Here is a 16979-nt window from a genome sequence, read left to right as displayed (position 1 = left end):
AAAAAATTATTATATTTTATTAAAAAAAGAAAAAGAAGAGAGTGTTACTATTTTTTTAAATTTATAATAATAATTTAATAAGAAAATAAATTTACGCCTTGTCTAATCAATATGGAGGGAATCAACAAGGGCAAAAGGCTGTGAAGGATTGGTCGAGTTTGAACAGCTGTGCCGACTGATTCCGTGGCAATTCCTCACCGACTCTTGAAGAAATCCGCACAGATCGTCGCCTGTACTGCCTTGTTTTTGAGGCGAGCAAGAGCAGTGAACGCCATAGTTGCGTTCACATGACTGGTAAGTGTTTGGAGAAAATTGGGTTCCTTTTTTCTGTTTGTGCGAAGGCCGTGAGGATGGAACCGTGTTCGTCGTGTGTCCCTGGCGGAAACGGAGATCAAAGGAAGCGTCTTTGCAAGTTATTTGATGAGTGGAGACTGAAGATTGTTGCTGCAGCGAGGCTCCAATGGAGAGGAGGCCAGTTGCGCAGGTCTTATTAAAATATTTAGAAATCTTATTAATGCCTTATTACGAAATTACATTAGAAATTTTAGAAATCTCCAAAGAAAATTAAATGGACCTTTTTTTACAGGGAAATAAAAAAATCAATAATCAAAATTGCCATGAAAAATTATATTATAACATCAATTGTCAAATACTTATTCCAAAAATTTTCATATGATTTTTTGGCCCATTTTTTCTTGAAAATTATATGATTTTTCTGATAATAATTTCTACTAAAAAAGCACTGACATGGCCTAAATCCTTTCTCTTATTATTTTCTTATTTTTGTCTATGTTATGTGTTTGCATATTTCGTTTTCTACAAGATTATGTTAATGACGAAATGGATTAATGTCATTTGATGTTCATATAAATGACGTTAGTTAAAAACTCATCTTCCTGAAAATTTTGAGTAACTTGTTATGTTGCTGATGAAGTTCTCAAAATTTCACAAACTGAGGCTGACACTTAAACAGTTAAAATTGCATCTCTGTTTCTTGCTGTACATGAACTATATTTTGAAACCTAACATCGTTACCCCTGCATTGAATCGCACAGACAGGACCCATCAGAAGCTCAGACTTAAATTTGCTTCGAGAAGACTCGGTTAGAACTGCGGTTTCGAAGATGATGATTTTATCATTTTCGCTCTGGTGGCAGAGGATCATCAAATGGGTGTTACGATCGACAACAAATACATCAAAGACTAAGGCGAAACGAAATGGAAAAAAATCGTGGAAAATGTGGTATCCACAATCACTAAAGAATGCTCTTAGAAAATATATCATCCCAGAGGGGCAGTAGCATATCCTAAACAAGATCGTGGTTCCTGAGATGTGTCTCAGTGGCTGTTGTAAGCGTGCAAAGAAACAATACCTCAATGGAGAATAGAATCTGTCAAGATCTTTGAAAGTTGTCTTGTAGAAGCTAACCCAGTCCAAACCAACATCTTCTTCTTTTCCATCATCGTCATTCTTGCCCAAGCTCTATCCATGTGGAAGATGTGATCTTCTGGCCACTGATCACCTTTGATTATTTCAATAAATCAGAGACTTTGGTTGATCTGAGTGTCGCGTGGTACAAACACTGGAAGTTGGGAAGATCTTCTGTCCCTCTCTGATCCACTTGGCCTGTAAGTTGACATGGGGACTCTCTCAAAAACAGGTCTCGGCACACCTGGGTTTCTCAAACTCCTGGCTAGATCTTCATTACCCATCGGACCACCAAAGAATATAGACTGACCTGCGTAAAGCAACTCCGGTACACCACGAGAAAAAGACCCACCGGCATTATTCTCCAAAACAGTCCTGTTGTCAATTCTAGATTGTGGCACAGACACGAAACGTCCAGCTTCTTGATCCCAAACAACTGAGGACCTTGTGTTTGTTGGTATGCCCATGTTGGGTCTCCTCACCGGCTCCTTTTCTGAACGCTCAACAGGTGCACTTTCATTCTCATCACCAGTTTTGATTGACCAAGGTGATCGATCATTAGATGATTGATATGCAGGATTGAAATGTTCTGTATTGGAATCTTGTTCCAGATGACTCACAAGTTGAGAATTGTGTATGTGATGAGGACTACCGTAACTACTCAGGCTGTTATGAGTACAAGAGTCAAGATCTTCCCTACTTGCCTGACTAGGTGGATAGGAAGTCTTCAGAGGGGATGACTTCAAAACATCTTTTCTAGTGTCACCACTGAGCCCTATATCTGAACCCACAGTACTGCTTGCAGCACTTACATTTTCACTGGAAGAGCACTCAGAATTAGTATTCCGAGAACTGATAGGCCTCAGAACAGAGGAGGATGCCCTAGCTTTAGCTGCAGCTTTCACGGCTGCAGTTGAATCCAACTTGGCAAGTTTCCAAGCACTAATTCGAACTTGCCTTTTTGGCAACTTTCGCCCTCTATCAGATGATTCAACAGCATCTGGATCAACTGTTGATGGTATACGTCCTGGACCCAGATGCGGAATGACCTCATCCTGTTGAGTTTGAGTATTAAGCATTGTGTGCAGATAGTAATAAGCATCGAGTGCAGAGAGAAAAGGAAGAACAATCAGAAAGCTTCATTAACTTGGCAGTAACATGCACACACCTGATGGTCAACAAAAATTCGTGGAGGTGTACACCAAGCTCCCTTATACTGCAAAGCAAGGGAACTTCCTAAACTTAAGCCAGTTGCAGCTGAACCAGTTGGTGATGATAGGAAACTCTGAGGGACCTGGTCTCCATTTATAGATGGCCCAGGTGGCTCACTTTGGGCTCTCATTGCAACCACATACTCATATGTCGTAATACCCTGCCAAATGTTTGACACTACTTTTACAACTCAAAGCATAGAGAAAATTTGATAGAGAAATGGGTAGGTGGCACAGAACATTAGCATAACACACCTTTCTTATCAGTATCATATGGAAGAAGAATAGTTCTCCTAGAGGGACAATTGCCAATAGAGAAACAGCTGTGCATAGAGCCTGAAACCAGCAGAGTGGACAAGAGGAAAACCATGATAAGGAAAGAAATAACTAAGCTTAATATGGCCTAGTAATAGTTCTCCTAGAGGGACAATTACCAATAAAGAAACAGTAGCACATAGAGCCTGAAACCAGTAGAGTGGACAAGAGAAAACCATGATAAGGAAAGCAATGACTAAGCTTAATCTGGCCTAGAAATATCAGCCCAGTTAATCATGCTATTTCTTTTGGCCCAATGTCTACAACTATGCATCAAAATAATCATCATCCGTAACAGCAGCAGCTGCTTGTCCCAGCCATTGTTCTTTACCATTCCCTAGCCATTTGTTGTACATTCAAGGTTGCATGCAAGGAAAAACTCCAAGATCACATCGAAGCTCCCTTGATGCCAGGACCTGATTTGCCTTAATTAATTGTTAGATATCCAGGTAAAGGATGCTCAAAGGGAAGTCCATGAAGTGATCTTGGCTTAGAAGTGACCCATGTACCGGCCTAAACCATTTCTGTTGTTACAATGCATTAAACAAGAAAGAGCCAAACAGTGATTAATATGGTTGCCTTGATGCAGAAAAGATAATTTTCTTTACAATTTTTCTTTTAATAAGAACACATTTTTTGCAATAAAAAATAAAGAAATAAGAAAATAAGATGTGTGAAGAACATTACTATTCTGGCATTAAGCTGATGTCAACCTAGATCTCCCGCATATTATCATGATCATAGTAGAGTTAAACACCCCAAAATTGAGGATGAACTATGTTGTTCTGATATGAATAACAAACAATGCCAACAAAACTGGATAGAATCATAATAATCACTGATAGATGGCCCCAGTAAACAACTTTGAAAAAAAACTAAGCCACTCTAAGAGCCAATATTGGATAATCTAACCACAACAAGTGAAATTTTAGCATCTTGAATCCCAAAATTACATAAAGAGAATAGGCATAATATCCAATTAGCACACGCTCAAGTACGTACCACCACAGTAGCAAATGGAGGTCGAGAGAACCCATCTCCTAGTTGATTAACAATCTCAGTCTCAATGCTCCTTCTACTTGTGAAGCAACGAACTAGGACTGTGAGACCAACCCCAAATTCAACAAGAAGCTGCAAAACATATCTCAGAGCATATATGTAATTAACATAATTTCCACCAAAAAGAATGATAAAAAACTACTTAAACCTGCTTGTCTCTAGCACTAACCCAAACAAGGCTAAAGGCCATAAGAAACAAAAATGAGATGTAATTTTTCCTTCCCACACAATTGTTTAACCACTGCATGAAGAAAACCACAGTTAGCAATACTCCCACATATATGGAATAAAACGAGAGTGGCATGGATAGGTACAATGTAATACCCGACAATGGTGATCAAACCCATCAACACATTTATCACAGCTTCTGCAATGTTTGCTGAACTTGCGTACCTGGACAAAGAATAGATGAAACTAATCAATGGAAGAAAACATTTAATCTCAACAATCCAAGGAATCCCGATATGAGTCGGCTTCATTGTTGACATTAGAGAGCAAAACAGATTCAAGAACTCCCTAATAGCATGATATAAAAAAGGAACGAAGTGAGCAATCTCACAGATAGAATAACAAGATTCTAATATAATATGATATAGAGAAAACCAAACTCCAAACTCCAAACTAAAGGTTTTCATTGGGAGTGTCATCGAGCAAGTTGTAGTTTACAGCATTCCATGACAGTTAAGCCACAGAGGAGGTCTAATAGTACACCAGTAACAAAAATTGAGTCATTATTCGTTGAGGGAACAGAATAGAAATAGAAGAAAACTAAAAGGTATGGATGGAAGTGGTCATGAAAGGCTTAAAAATTGGTAATGATGGAGTTAGTACTTAGTAACAGTAGATGGAAGAAGATGAATCATATAGCTGACCCAACAAAGTTTGCATTTTCCTTTTCTAAAGATCTTGAGAAAGATATTTCATTAATGAAAACAGAGATAGTAATGGAGGCCTTTGGAAGGGCGGATCCATAAGAACCAACTACAAGAAACCTACAGGTAAAACATAAGCATGGATGAATGTTTAGGGAGATTCCCACAACATGGTATTAATTGGGAAACTTCACTTCTAGCCTGAGATTCAACAACAAAATTAGAGCTTTGAGGGGTATCAATCCAAGAGATAGCCAGAGGTCTGAATGAATGTTTTATCACAATGTGAATCTGCAAGAATTGTCAAGGAGGTTTTTCCCAAAACTGAACAAAGTTGGCATGAAGCTGGAAGAAAGAACAGAGAGATGTTGCCAAAGTCATTAATAAAAGATCACAATATGAGAATCAATTGTTTACCATTCCAAAGTGGAAAATATTTATTCAAACTGAGTTAGCATTTCCATATTGCTTAAGGCAGATTCACTGTGAAAGAGTCGTGCTTAAATATTTTTTTTTTTAAATGTGTTACTTGTTAGTATATTATATCGAAGACCATAAAAGTTTTTGTGACAGTGCTTTTGTCCTGAAGCCTAAGTTACTTTTACCCTAAAAAGTTATAACAGAAGGGATTGACTTAATGCCTGATCTAAGAAACCTTCCCTGTGAATGTTGGAAGCAGGAAAAACATCATGATATTTGTAGGAGCTGACCTTCTAGAAGCAAATGAAGAATAGCATCTATGAACAACAATGGTTGACATTGGCTAGTCAAGTCAACTTACAAACCAAATATATTAGCTAGCATTTTTTAGGTAAGCAAAGGAGATGTCTAAAATACATTTAAGGCATAGGCATATTAACCAATTTGGTTCATTTACTAGTTCAAAAGTAGGTGGATTGAGTGTAAGCCAACTGGGGGATGGAGGTCCAAGAAAAAGTTGTTTCAGGTTATCAAGAATACAGATCAAACCTAAAACTCAATCAATCAGCACAATGTAAATGTATTTCAACCAACAACAAACATCTGGCAAAATTATCATTTCTGCCATGTGACAGAAGACAACAAATGCCTCATGCAGCAAATATACTCAATGGCACATTAATAATAATGCCCGAGGGCTCATAAAGTGGAGTACCTCTGCATTGCATAAAGTGCAGAACAGAGCTTCTTCATCATTGGTTTGTTGGTGGCTAGAATATTCCTCTTTGCGGCAGTCATCATGAATCAGGAAACCACAGAAGCTCGCATAGCAACATGAGTTATTCTGAGAAGATTTTCTTTCTTCTTTGAGCCCCTCTTTGCTTCGCTCTGCATTCCCCAATTTCATGATGAGACTTTTCACCCAGACAAATGAGATTGAGTTTGATCCTAAGCAGATCAAACTTTTTTTCAAAAGGATAACATACTTCTGTATTTGCAGAAATCATCTATGTGCTTGTAAGTTACCATTAGAAAAAAAAAATTATATTCAATGAACATGATCCTGAACCATGCAAGACCATAATCTTATCAGTTTTTAAAAAATAAAAAATAAAATGAAAACTTGAGCAGTCTAAATTTCCCCTCCCAACAAATGATTGACACAACTGAGTTGACTATGCTTGATCCTGACCAACACAATAGAAAATTGTTAACTCAGGTGAGTGGCTGACTCAATCAGCAGCCCAGTGTGGTGACCAGGTCTTCAGAAAGTTTCAACAATTAAGACATTTTAGAATTTTAAAAATATCAGGAATAACATTATCATTAGTCTCACCAGGCAAATCAGTATAATTTTGTGTCCCTAGTAGTATTCCAGGGTCAGAAGGATCAATAGCTGTGCATCTAACATAGAGAAAAAATACCGCAAATGCCTGAAATATCAAGATGAGATTAAGAAAATTGCTCAGAAACTAAAGAGCTCAAGAGGAGCATTTGATCAAATTTTTACTTAAACAAAAGAAAATTATGTAAACAGCTCACCACGGGTGTATAAACAGCTACAGCCACATATTCGAACAAGTTCCTTCCCAGAAATGGAGCAAAAAAGGCATAAAATGCAACGGATAGCAAGAGAAATACAGTTATTGCAACAACCTGCTCAGCAAACCAAATAAAAAAATGAGAGAGGGAATGTGCATAATGTAACTACATTGAACTGATTCTAAATCAAAAAGGCAAACTAACATTCAAAAATAAAATACAATAAACAATCATGCCCAGCAGATAAATGCTTCTTAAGTGCAAAACTCTCGGAAAGAACTTGTATTGGTTATTCGTATGATTTTAAAGAGTCCGAGGCAAATTTACAACCCAATGTGAGAAATTGAGAAACTATTTATGGAAGCGGTTAGCAAAGAGTGTTACTCTATATGAGTATGAAATGCAGTATTTGCATGCCCCACCTTCACTATTGGAGAAGGGTTAATGTTTTAGATAGTCAAATCTGAAATCTCAAAATAAGATTTTGTGTTCAAGGTTGTGCTTAACTGTTCAAAATCCAAGTAACAGATTGAAATCCTTCGTTAAGATAACTGATGTTCCTTGCAATGACCAACCAAGTTTTGACTCCAATACAAAGGTAAACTTCTACTGTTTTCTGACAGATCAAATATGGCCAAAAAAGCTTCAATTTTCCACGTCTAAAAGCATGTTGCATGCTAAACTAAAACAAATTTGATTTGGCAAAAGCAATCCTCAAAATTGCTAGCAACCGTCTACTGTACAACCTCATGAATAACAAGATCGTTGCAGAGTCACATGGCAGGAACACTTAGAACCTCAGCACTCTACGCAGAGTACAAAAACCGATAAACAAATATCCTAGAGGCAATAACAGTCCCAGGAATGAAAAAGATCCTCCCACAATGTACACTGCAGGAATGCTCACAAACTTAAAACTCTTCACAGAGTAGTATAAAAGCCCATAAAAGAATTTTCTACAAGTGATGGCATCCTCACATCTACGCCTCCTTGAATAACAAATCGAGGACATGAATATCAAGGAAGAACAGGCAGTTGCACAAACTAGAACGAAGAATCGATCAACGACCACGCATTGCAGAAACCAAAAAAAACACTTATATTTACCACAATCAGAACGAGAAATGCACTCAAATGGAGAAAGCAACTCCACCCGAAACGAAGAACCCAAATGAGTGGCAGGGCAAACAAACCCAAAAGAATAAAAATAAAAACGAGTCAAGAAGACAAGTAAAAACCTGAAATTTGTGAGCAGGAAGTTGCCACCCATGACGCCTCGCCATCACTGAGATTCAAAGACCACCCGCAAAGCGAACTATATTAGTGCAAGAACAAAAAAAGTAAACATTTCGAAACAATGGGAAACCGAAACCTAGAAAAAAAAAAAAAAAAATCACCGCAGCTACTAAAACAACAAACTGATTTCCGTCCTTGGATCACGCAATCCGACCCATCTTCCAAATACAGCCTCTCGGGAGATTCCGATCTCGACCCAGAAATTTAAATCCAAAAAAAAGACATCTAAGTCAACAAACTTCGATTCAGAAAGCTTCCAGCAATGGAATCATCGCCTAGCCCCGCCACTGAAGGAGCAATCCCTTTTAGCCTTTTACCAGTCGACAGTCCACACACACAGTATGCTTATTCAATATCCACCACGCCGTTTTGTGAGGAATATCCGCAAAAGGAAGCGACCGCAGGATCATTCCAATCCGTGGTCTCACCAATCCTGAAGTGATCTTGATATCTTCCAATGGAGGAAATGCTGAAAAATACTGCCAAATTTTGAATCCACTAAATACTGATTTTGATTGGTCAACCCTGGTTCCATGCCATGAAACTTGGCGGAGCACAGTGTAAAGAAGCCCGCGAGTCCAATCATCATTGAGGAATGCCACTAAAAAGTGCTGGCCGGAACGTGCTCAAGACGAAAATCACTAAATTACCCTCCGTTATTCCAATTACTCAACCCCACCCGCTAAATTGGTTAAGATATCTGGAGGCCATTTCGGTTATTTCACAATAATTATATTACTTAATCCAAACCTTCCTCAACAAGTGGATGCTTAAACAAATTTCTTATCTTTAATCACTCTTTTTAATATCTTAAACACTTTTGGACTTGGTAAAGAGTGAGATGGTTTGAAGAACTTCACCAAGTGTTATTAGACTATGCTTTTGGACTCAAATGTTTGTCCCTAGCTTAGATTTATGTAATCTAAGTTAATTTATATAATATTTGACTAATCGTTACATTGTCACCTTTGGCTGACCAATCCTTAAAGATCCCAATATGGAATTTTTTTGCGAACATAAACATTATCGACAAACAAAAATCGTGGGGTCATTTCATATCGAAGCATTGTATCATATTTGTGCTCTTTGTTTGATAAAAAATATCTAGATTAACAAACTCGAGTGTCACAATTATATTAATGTTAGATTAAGAGACTCACTTTGTGGGCTAATGGAAGAGTACATGTCCTACTTTGCAACCTATTTTACGGGGTATCGAGTTTTCCAAAAATTGATGAAATACATCGAATTCAAAACAATTTATTAGGTGAGTCGTGATTAATCCCCTTCAAAACCCAAACTTATTTGTTTGGTATGTGACATTGTACAGTTTTTGTTGAATTGATAAATAAAAAAAAAAAAATCTTGAAGGCCCTTTCAGTGCCTTTGTTTGAAAGATATTTCAAGTAAAAATACGTTTTCAGAGACTATTAGTGCCTCATATTTTTTGGAAACAAATTTTTTACCTAGAAATTCTTACTGGAAAAATTATATAATTTTTTAGGTAACATTTGTTTATTCATATAAATTTAAATATGCTATTGTTACATTTATCAAGTAATTTAATATAATTTTAAATAATAAATTGAAATATTAATAAAAAATGAACAATTTATAAAAATAACCTACTTATATAAATTTTTTTTTGAAATAAAATTGAATTTTTATTATTTATTTTTTAATGTTAACCAAGTTTTTAACATAATCTAACATTATCAAATGCCTAAATTGCCCATGAGCCCCTATGTTGCCCATTTGAGCAACTAAATGGACTGTGCTCCTCCTTTGTTGCCCATATCCATTGCAAATTAATTGATATGAGCGGAAGCCCATGTGTGGTCTGCCTGTGGCACTTTTCGTAATTACTGTATTCAAATATTTACTTGCTTCGATATTATCGAACGGGAGAAAAATGCCAAAACGAGCAACAAGAAAATCAACTAAACGCTAGATTCGCATTTCCTCACTCAACCTCTCTTCCATTCTCTCCAACAAGTCGCTGATCAATGGCAGCTCTCCCTCAATCTCTCGTTTGCAGCAGAGATCTGATAATTCCGGCATTTTCTGGTAATTTTTGGCGATGGTTTTTTAGCTGCTTTGTACATTCCGATCTGTTGTAGGAGATTTTTGTTTTTTCTTTCTTTCTCGGTCTGCCTTGATATTTGAATTGTTTTTGTCTTGAGCTTGTATCTGTGTTCATTTTTTGTGATATTTCTCAGTTCTTCAGCTTATGTCTGAAGTGACGATGTTTGTGTGCGTTCTTGTTGTTTAGGATTATATGTTTATGCGCTTATGGAGAAGACAGTATTGCTATAATTGGAGAAAGCTTTTATTTTCTTCTCATGTTTTTTGGTGATTAATAATGAGGATTTCTTGAACTTATAGAGCTTTCTTTCGGTTAACTGTTTCTTATACGAGTAATCTATTGTATTTCCTTTTTCATATGGGCAAAGAAAACAGAATGCTTTAGGTCGATCTAACTAACCTGTGCTAATGAATCTTTCTATTCCTAGCCAGGTTTAATTAGTTTTCAAGAGCTGAATCAGTCGTCATTTTCTGGCGTTATTTCTCTCTTTATATAGATTAAATCCGTTCGAGTGAATTCTTCACACTGATATCTAGGACGCAGTCTTGCATTAAGTTGAGAAAAAACTCAACATATAAGCTATGATTTGGAGCAAAATCTGACACATTGGCGTATCATTACCCTAGGAAAACTCATGTATCAACATGTATTATATCGAAATGTCGTGTCGAATGCAACACACATGTGCGAATTGTTGATATCACAGTACATATTCAGGTATTAGTTACCATCAGCTGATTTACAGGCTTCACCAAGAAGGTACCAGATCCGTATAACACAGCCTAGGGTTTAATATATTTTTGGAATAGTAGTTTTTTTAATTAAGAATAACTGGGGAAGCAGATGCAAATACAATGCAACAAAGTAGAAAAAGATTATCCAAGTGGTGGTGGTGGTGGGGGGTGCAGCGGCAAATTAGCACAATCTCAAGTATAAGGACAAACTAAATAGGAACAGCATGCCCAACAAGCTGTTGACAGTAAGTCCCTCCTTATCAAGGGTGTCTGCAAGGGAGGTTGTCAATCTGAGTGTGTGGTTCCAAGAGATTTTGAGGGACTGAGCAATTGCCAAAGTTTCCTCAAAATGCTTCTGGCACCTTCAAGGATGGTCAGCTGACTTTCTCATCCAATCAATGGCTAACTTAGATCCCCATCAACAATGAGGGGCAGTTGAAGCTGCTGCAGTAGAGTCTTAACCTCTGAATTATTACATGAACTTCAGCTGTCAGAGAATCCATATTTCGAAGAAGGAGCCTTTTTTTTTTTAGAAAGATGAGATTATATTAAGGGCGAAAATGCCAAAACAGCAGAATTACAAAGAGGGCTGAAGGGACCCCAAGACAACAATAGATTGCCGGGAGGTCCCTGCCAGTTACTCCACCGGGGGGGGGGGGAGAGGACCTAGCCAATAACTACCTTACAGTCACTTTCAACCCAGAGGCACTAAGAAGAAGGAGCTATTATCGAAGAAGAATTTGAAAGACCCTAAGTCAGTGGCAGCTAACTAACAACCTTGGCAGGCTTGTAGGAGGAGAGGCCTGCAGCATTTGTCCTATCATTCCTAATCAGTGCACCAGAAATCTCAGAAAGATCACGGGAGAATCTGAACCAGTAAAAGATTGAGTGAATAGTTGTCTACATAATGCTTCCCACTGACTTGTGTTTTTGAAGGAGGATTATGTCATTTTGGGCCCTGCAAAAGATCCCAAGGGACAGCAGCAAGGGTTATCTTCCACAAAGTTTTACGAACCCATGGGGTGTCAATTGCTATCCCTTGCTCAATAAGACAAGTAAGGGAGTCGGCAGAATCCGGGGAGGAATGAAGCCCGGACTTGATAAGCCATGGTGTAAGATGTGATCAATGCTGTCATTTTCAAGGCTGCAGAATTTAACCCTAGAAACAATAGATTTCGTGAGAGAGCAGTAAGTTTCCAAGCAAAACTAGCCTAACAGTCTGGATCATCACTAAGCCCATTAAAGAGGGGATACAGGAAGCTATGGTGAATTGGCTTGAGCTTCTATGCTCCCAGACAATCTAGTGAATTGTTAAGAGTCCAGCAATTAGGATAGCTGAGCTATTGAATCCATCTCATGATCATTTACATCTCTCCCTAATGTTTCAATTTTATTTCCCACTTACCTCAGGCCATTCATCACTGACTAAGATGCTTGAATCTTGAGCTAAATGGAGTATGCTGGGGAGGTTTACCTCAATGGGAAGTCTCCCCAATCCTTTTCCTGCCAGAATTCCACCTGTGACTGCCACTTTTAATGCTAAACTGAGTTTCTTGGATGAAATTTGGCAGCAACTTGCAAATTTCTTCCCTAAGAGTAAAGATGCTCCTGTTTCTGCAGATTGGGAGCCAAGCACCAGCATAGGCTTTATTTTTACGAGAGGCTTGAGATGTTAATAGAAACAAATTGGAAGCTTAAAGAGCTGAAAAACATTTTGGTGTATCTACCCTCTCCTTACCATAGTATCCACAATTGAACCTTTGTTCTTATTTAGATTTTGGATTTAGAAGGGGTTAAGATTACCTTTTACAGGTTTATGGCTCTTTGAAAGAAGATGAGAATTTTGAGGTCTGAAATGATTAACTCAATGACATATATCCTGCAGAAGAATTGGATGCTTTTGACTTTTTAGTTGATTATAGAGAATTTACTGCATTGCATTTATGCAACCCAATGTTTCAATATGGAGAATTTATTTGAGAGGATGTAGAGTGGTGGATCAATAATTAGTATATAGGATGCCCTTGTTCAAGTTAAGTTTCATTCCATAGAATGAAGAAAAAAAACTCTTGTTTGTTTTTCCTTTTTCTTTTTCTTTTTCTTTTTTAAGATATCATCATGCTTTAACTAAAAGCAGAATAAAGTTTAGTTTATAAAAGTTGAAGTCCACCTTATTTTGTTGTTCATATTTAAACTCTTGTTCGTACTTTCTGTGTTCATATCCACAGAATATGTATATATTCGAATGGTGAACCCCATACACTGATGAGACTCCAAGACCTCACTCTAGAAACCCCTCCTCTGTGGCCATTGAGCCAAAGGCCTTACTTATTACAAAAGAAACTATTGAGCAGGTTCACTGTTTTTGTCCTTTCCCTCTTTATCTGCTTTAGAAGGTCTCTGAGAATATTTTATCACTCATATTTTGATGTGGATAACGTTTATATTTTCCAGATCTGGAGCAACAGTTGCTTATGCCTTTTCTTTTAATCATTCGTTCGGTGCTCTTCTCGGCTGAATTTGAACACCTTTGCACTCTTCTTTATGGTGCTAGAGGGCCATAATCTGAGCCCTTATGTAATTCTAGTTCTTGATTGGTTGTTAAGATCTTTCAAGAAATGAGACTGATAATAGATTGTATGAAGATGTAACAACTAGGGGTATTCATTAGTTATTCATATTCGATCGAAACACAAATTTCTGGTCCTTTTGGATTTGCTGTATGGAAATTCTGGTATGCTGTCTAATATTTGGGTTTTCATTGGAAGGTTATTCTTTAAAGCCATCAGAGCATTGTCTTGTGAAGTTCAGGCCCATTGACTTGTCTCTCAGTCCAATTAGCCAAAGGATCTCAGCTAAACGCAAGTTCACTATACATGCTGGGTATATAGGTTTTTGCATTTCTAAATTATTATTTTCTTAATTCTAATTGTGTAGTGCAATTTGATGGAACTGCTCATATTCTTAGTCTGAACTTATTTTAATATCCCATTATTCTTGTGGGGGGATAAATGGGGTGTATCTATGACCTTCTTTTGTCTCCGCCCTGGCAGCTATTGCTAATGTTGGTTTCTATTGTCACATTGTAATCTTATGTTGAATATTTTTGGTAACACATCTTGTTCTTGTATTCTGTAGTGCGGATGGTGGAAGAACTAACAGCACAAGCATCTTTGTTGGTGGATTTGTTTTGGGAGGAATAATTGTAGGAACACTTGGTTGTGTATATGCACCTCAGGTTAGAAATAAAATAAAATTTGAGACAGTTTCTTAATGACTATAAGCAAGTATTTGAATCAGTTGTAAGGCGCATTAAATTGTGTTTTACTTACAAACTATTGTTCTTGATGATACAGATCAGCAAGGCCCTTGCTGGGGCTGACAGAAAAGATTTGATGAGAAAGCTACCAAAGTTCATATATGATGAAGAAAAAGTTCTTGAGGTATGCTCTCGCTCTTAGCTGTAGAGTTTGTTTCTTCAAGGATTGACCTTGTGATGCTGGTTGTGTTTTAGTCTGGCTTATTTTCACCTATATCCTGCCCTATTTTTCCACTACTCTTTGCCAAAGCTTTTGAGAGAAACTTTTTGTATCATTCTAGTACATTGCTTGTATTGAACACACATAACCATTCAGACTGAAACCTTAGAAAGGAATATATAAGACAAAGAATGGCTGAAGGATAGTTTTATTACTTGCTGAAGCATTTTCACTCATGTTCATCTGATTTATACGAACTGCCATGTTGGTATTTTTTAGCCCCTTATCGAGTTTGAACCTAAGATTTTCATTTTATTGAATAAATGGGTTTCTAGGGCTGCTGTTCCAAATACCTGAGCATGGATTAGTTCCTGCAACAGCGAACTGTGTTTTATGCCAAGAGCTTCCTCAACACTTAAAATAGAGTTAAACTAGTTAGTGTTGATGGTAGGGCAGCTTAAAGGAAAACTTGTCCTAACCTGCTCTGCTTAAAGTATTCACCCTGCATGGCAGCCGGCAGGAACTGAGTTGAGCAAAAAACACTGCCTCAATTTAGGGTGGGGATGGGTCTCTCTGACTCTGTCCCACAGTGGCGGATGGTGAGGAAAGGTGGAGAGGCTCTCCTGTTAAGTTGTGGAATCTAATTAATGCCTTATGCAGAGTCGTTACACGAATCTACCTTCGCGGTAAGGTCGTCGTGGGGGTTGGAAAGGGGGTGAAGCCTCGAAAGGTCTATGATATATTGACTGTTGTTTCATTAAGGGTAGTTTAGAAATTTCACACTAGTATTGTGATTGCCTTAGTTTTCTCTTTATATTTGGGGGCGTCGCTATTAGGGTTATCATTGAGAAAGATCATCAGTTGCGGCTGAGAGAGAGGTTAGACAAAAACACTTGAGTGTGTGCGATTTCTCTTGTAAACTACTTTATCATCATAGTGAATTATTGCAGTGGTGGAAGACTGGACGTAGTCTCACCTTGAGGTGAACCTGTATAGATCTTGTGTTTTTCGTGCTTGATTATTTCTTCTTCTGTGGTTATTATTGCTCTCGTTAGTATTGAATTAGGGCGTCTACCTAACACCTCCCTCTCGCTTCCACTTAAATGAGGGGGCTGAACCTCCCTTTCACAGGAAAGGGAGGAGGAAGCTCCCCCTCCTTGAGGAGAGGGAATTCCTTCCTTCCAATTGCATGTCTTTGTACAAGCAGAGAGGTGCAGAGGGAGGGGGAGCCTTCCTCTCCACCTCTGAGCAATCTTGCTGAGAGGTGAAAGAGGTGATGGAGGCTCCCACAGCCTTTGCATGTCTGGTGGGTCAGGGACGACCCTGGCATAGGGATGGCTTGTGTATTATGGTAGTGAAAGGGTTGCCTTTTCAACCCTGTTACAGGTCAGGAAGGGGTAGTTAGGTTCGTTTCTCTGATACCTACCCACCGCCATCCCTTAAACTAACATCTTTTCCCTTTTTCCACTCTTAAGGCTGCACTCTGATTAGTCTTTTGGAACTAAAAAAGCCATTGTAAATGTCCAGATGAGCCAATAAGACCTGTTTTTGTTGGATATTCTTCCCTGGTGAAGAAGGTCTTATTTCTCATGCTCATATGATCATTGTTCTTCTAGTGTGAATTTAACATGGAATAATCAGGGCAAAAGATGATTCAGCTAGACAAGGTTTTGGATTTTGTTCTTGCATCTTATTTTGTATCTCATCTCATAAGAGTTTTACTTCCATACTGTGATTCTTGTTGACAATTCATCTGCAACAGAGGACGCGGAAAGTACTGACTGAGAAAATCGCCCAGCTAAACTCTGCCATAGATGATGTTTCTTCTCAGCTTCGTGCAGATGATGCTCCTAACGGAGCAGCAGTGGCCTCAGACGAAATTGAAGCTGCTATATAGATCCCCTTCAGCTCTTGAGGTGATTGTCCATTTCATGAAGATAATAATCAACATTTCTTGTTAAAATATTTGCATTTGCTTTTCACCCTGTGCAGAATTTTTTGGCCGGCCATAAATTTATTGGATTAACTTAAAAAGGTATGAAACTCAAATAGAATTAGGCCTGAAATAGGGTCAGAATCCCTTATTTTACCAGGTCTCATACAGATTTATTTTTAAACCAGAATTCGGATTGAGACTTCCTTTTGAAACGGATTCTGGTTTGGCTGTAATTTAAAATTTAAACAGTGTTTTTAATAATTGTTATCCATAAATGAATTATCCAACGCTAAGAAAAAAATAAAAAATAAAAAAAATCTGTTAAATACAAGATCTTTATACTTACTAATGTATATGGGACTATCTTTTTAACAAAATCTATGGTCAATTTTGTTCAGATTTGTTCTTAATCATTTAGATATATGATATTAGGTCTAAATAGAATGGAATGTACTAGTATTAAAGCCGGTTTCCTATATCCATTTTCATAAAGTCGAAACAAATTACAATTGAGTTGAAACATTAGGACTCTTCAAGTGGATCCTATATCAATTTCATAAATTTGAAATTAAATGATTTTAAGATATCATTTTAATGATA

The 16979-nt window shown here is 37.6% G+C and overlaps 2 protein-coding genes across 3 annotated transcripts; one reads left to right on the top strand and one right to left on the bottom strand.

The window, feature by feature from the left end:
• Window positions 1-1219: 1219 nt before the first annotated feature.
• LOC137944945 (probable protein S-acyltransferase 19) lies at window positions 1220-8537 on the bottom strand. 2 transcript variants are annotated; one of them, XM_068790767.1, is made up of 11 exons: window positions 8246-8537; window positions 8087-8163; window positions 6849-6962; window positions 6643-6739; window positions 6022-6194; window positions 4339-4407; window positions 4184-4255; window positions 3958-4086; window positions 2896-2976; window positions 2598-2801; window positions 1220-2484 (listed from the first exon to the last, which is right to left on the bottom strand). In XM_068790767.1, exons 2-11 carry the CDS (start codon window positions 8129-8131, stop codon window positions 1543-1545), a joined length of 1926 nt encoding a protein of 641 aa, XP_068646868.1. In that variant the 5' UTR covers window positions 8132-8163; window positions 8246-8537; the 3' UTR covers window positions 1220-1542. The 2 variants fall into 2 exon arrangements, with proteins under 2 accessions (XP_068646868.1, XP_068646867.1); XM_068790766.1 differs by having other exon boundaries at window positions 8087-8133.
• Window positions 8538-10044: 1507 nt separating this feature from the next.
• LOC137944700 (uncharacterized) lies at window positions 10045-16532 on the top strand. The gene is made up of 5 exons (XM_068790420.1): window positions 10045-10211; window positions 13733-13847; window positions 14103-14202; window positions 14321-14407; window positions 16206-16532. The coding sequence occupies exons 1-5, from the start codon at window positions 10151-10153 to the stop codon at window positions 16338-16340; spliced, it is 498 nt and encodes a 165-aa protein (XP_068646521.1). The 5' UTR covers window positions 10045-10150; the 3' UTR covers window positions 16341-16532.
• Window positions 16533-16979: the final 447 nt, after the last annotated feature.

The sequence above is a fragment of the Aristolochia californica genome, unplaced genomic scaffold (genome assembly GCF_029961685.1).
Source record: "Aristolochia californica isolate CCGP_79_NKW_82.1479 unplaced genomic scaffold, dmAriCali1.0.hap1 SCAF_11, whole genome shotgun sequence".
Taxonomy (NCBI): Eukaryota; Viridiplantae; Streptophyta; class Magnoliopsida; order Piperales; family Aristolochiaceae; genus Aristolochia; species Aristolochia californica.
Note: the sequence above shows the minus strand (reverse complement) of the source record. Positions and strands in the feature narration are given on the sequence as shown.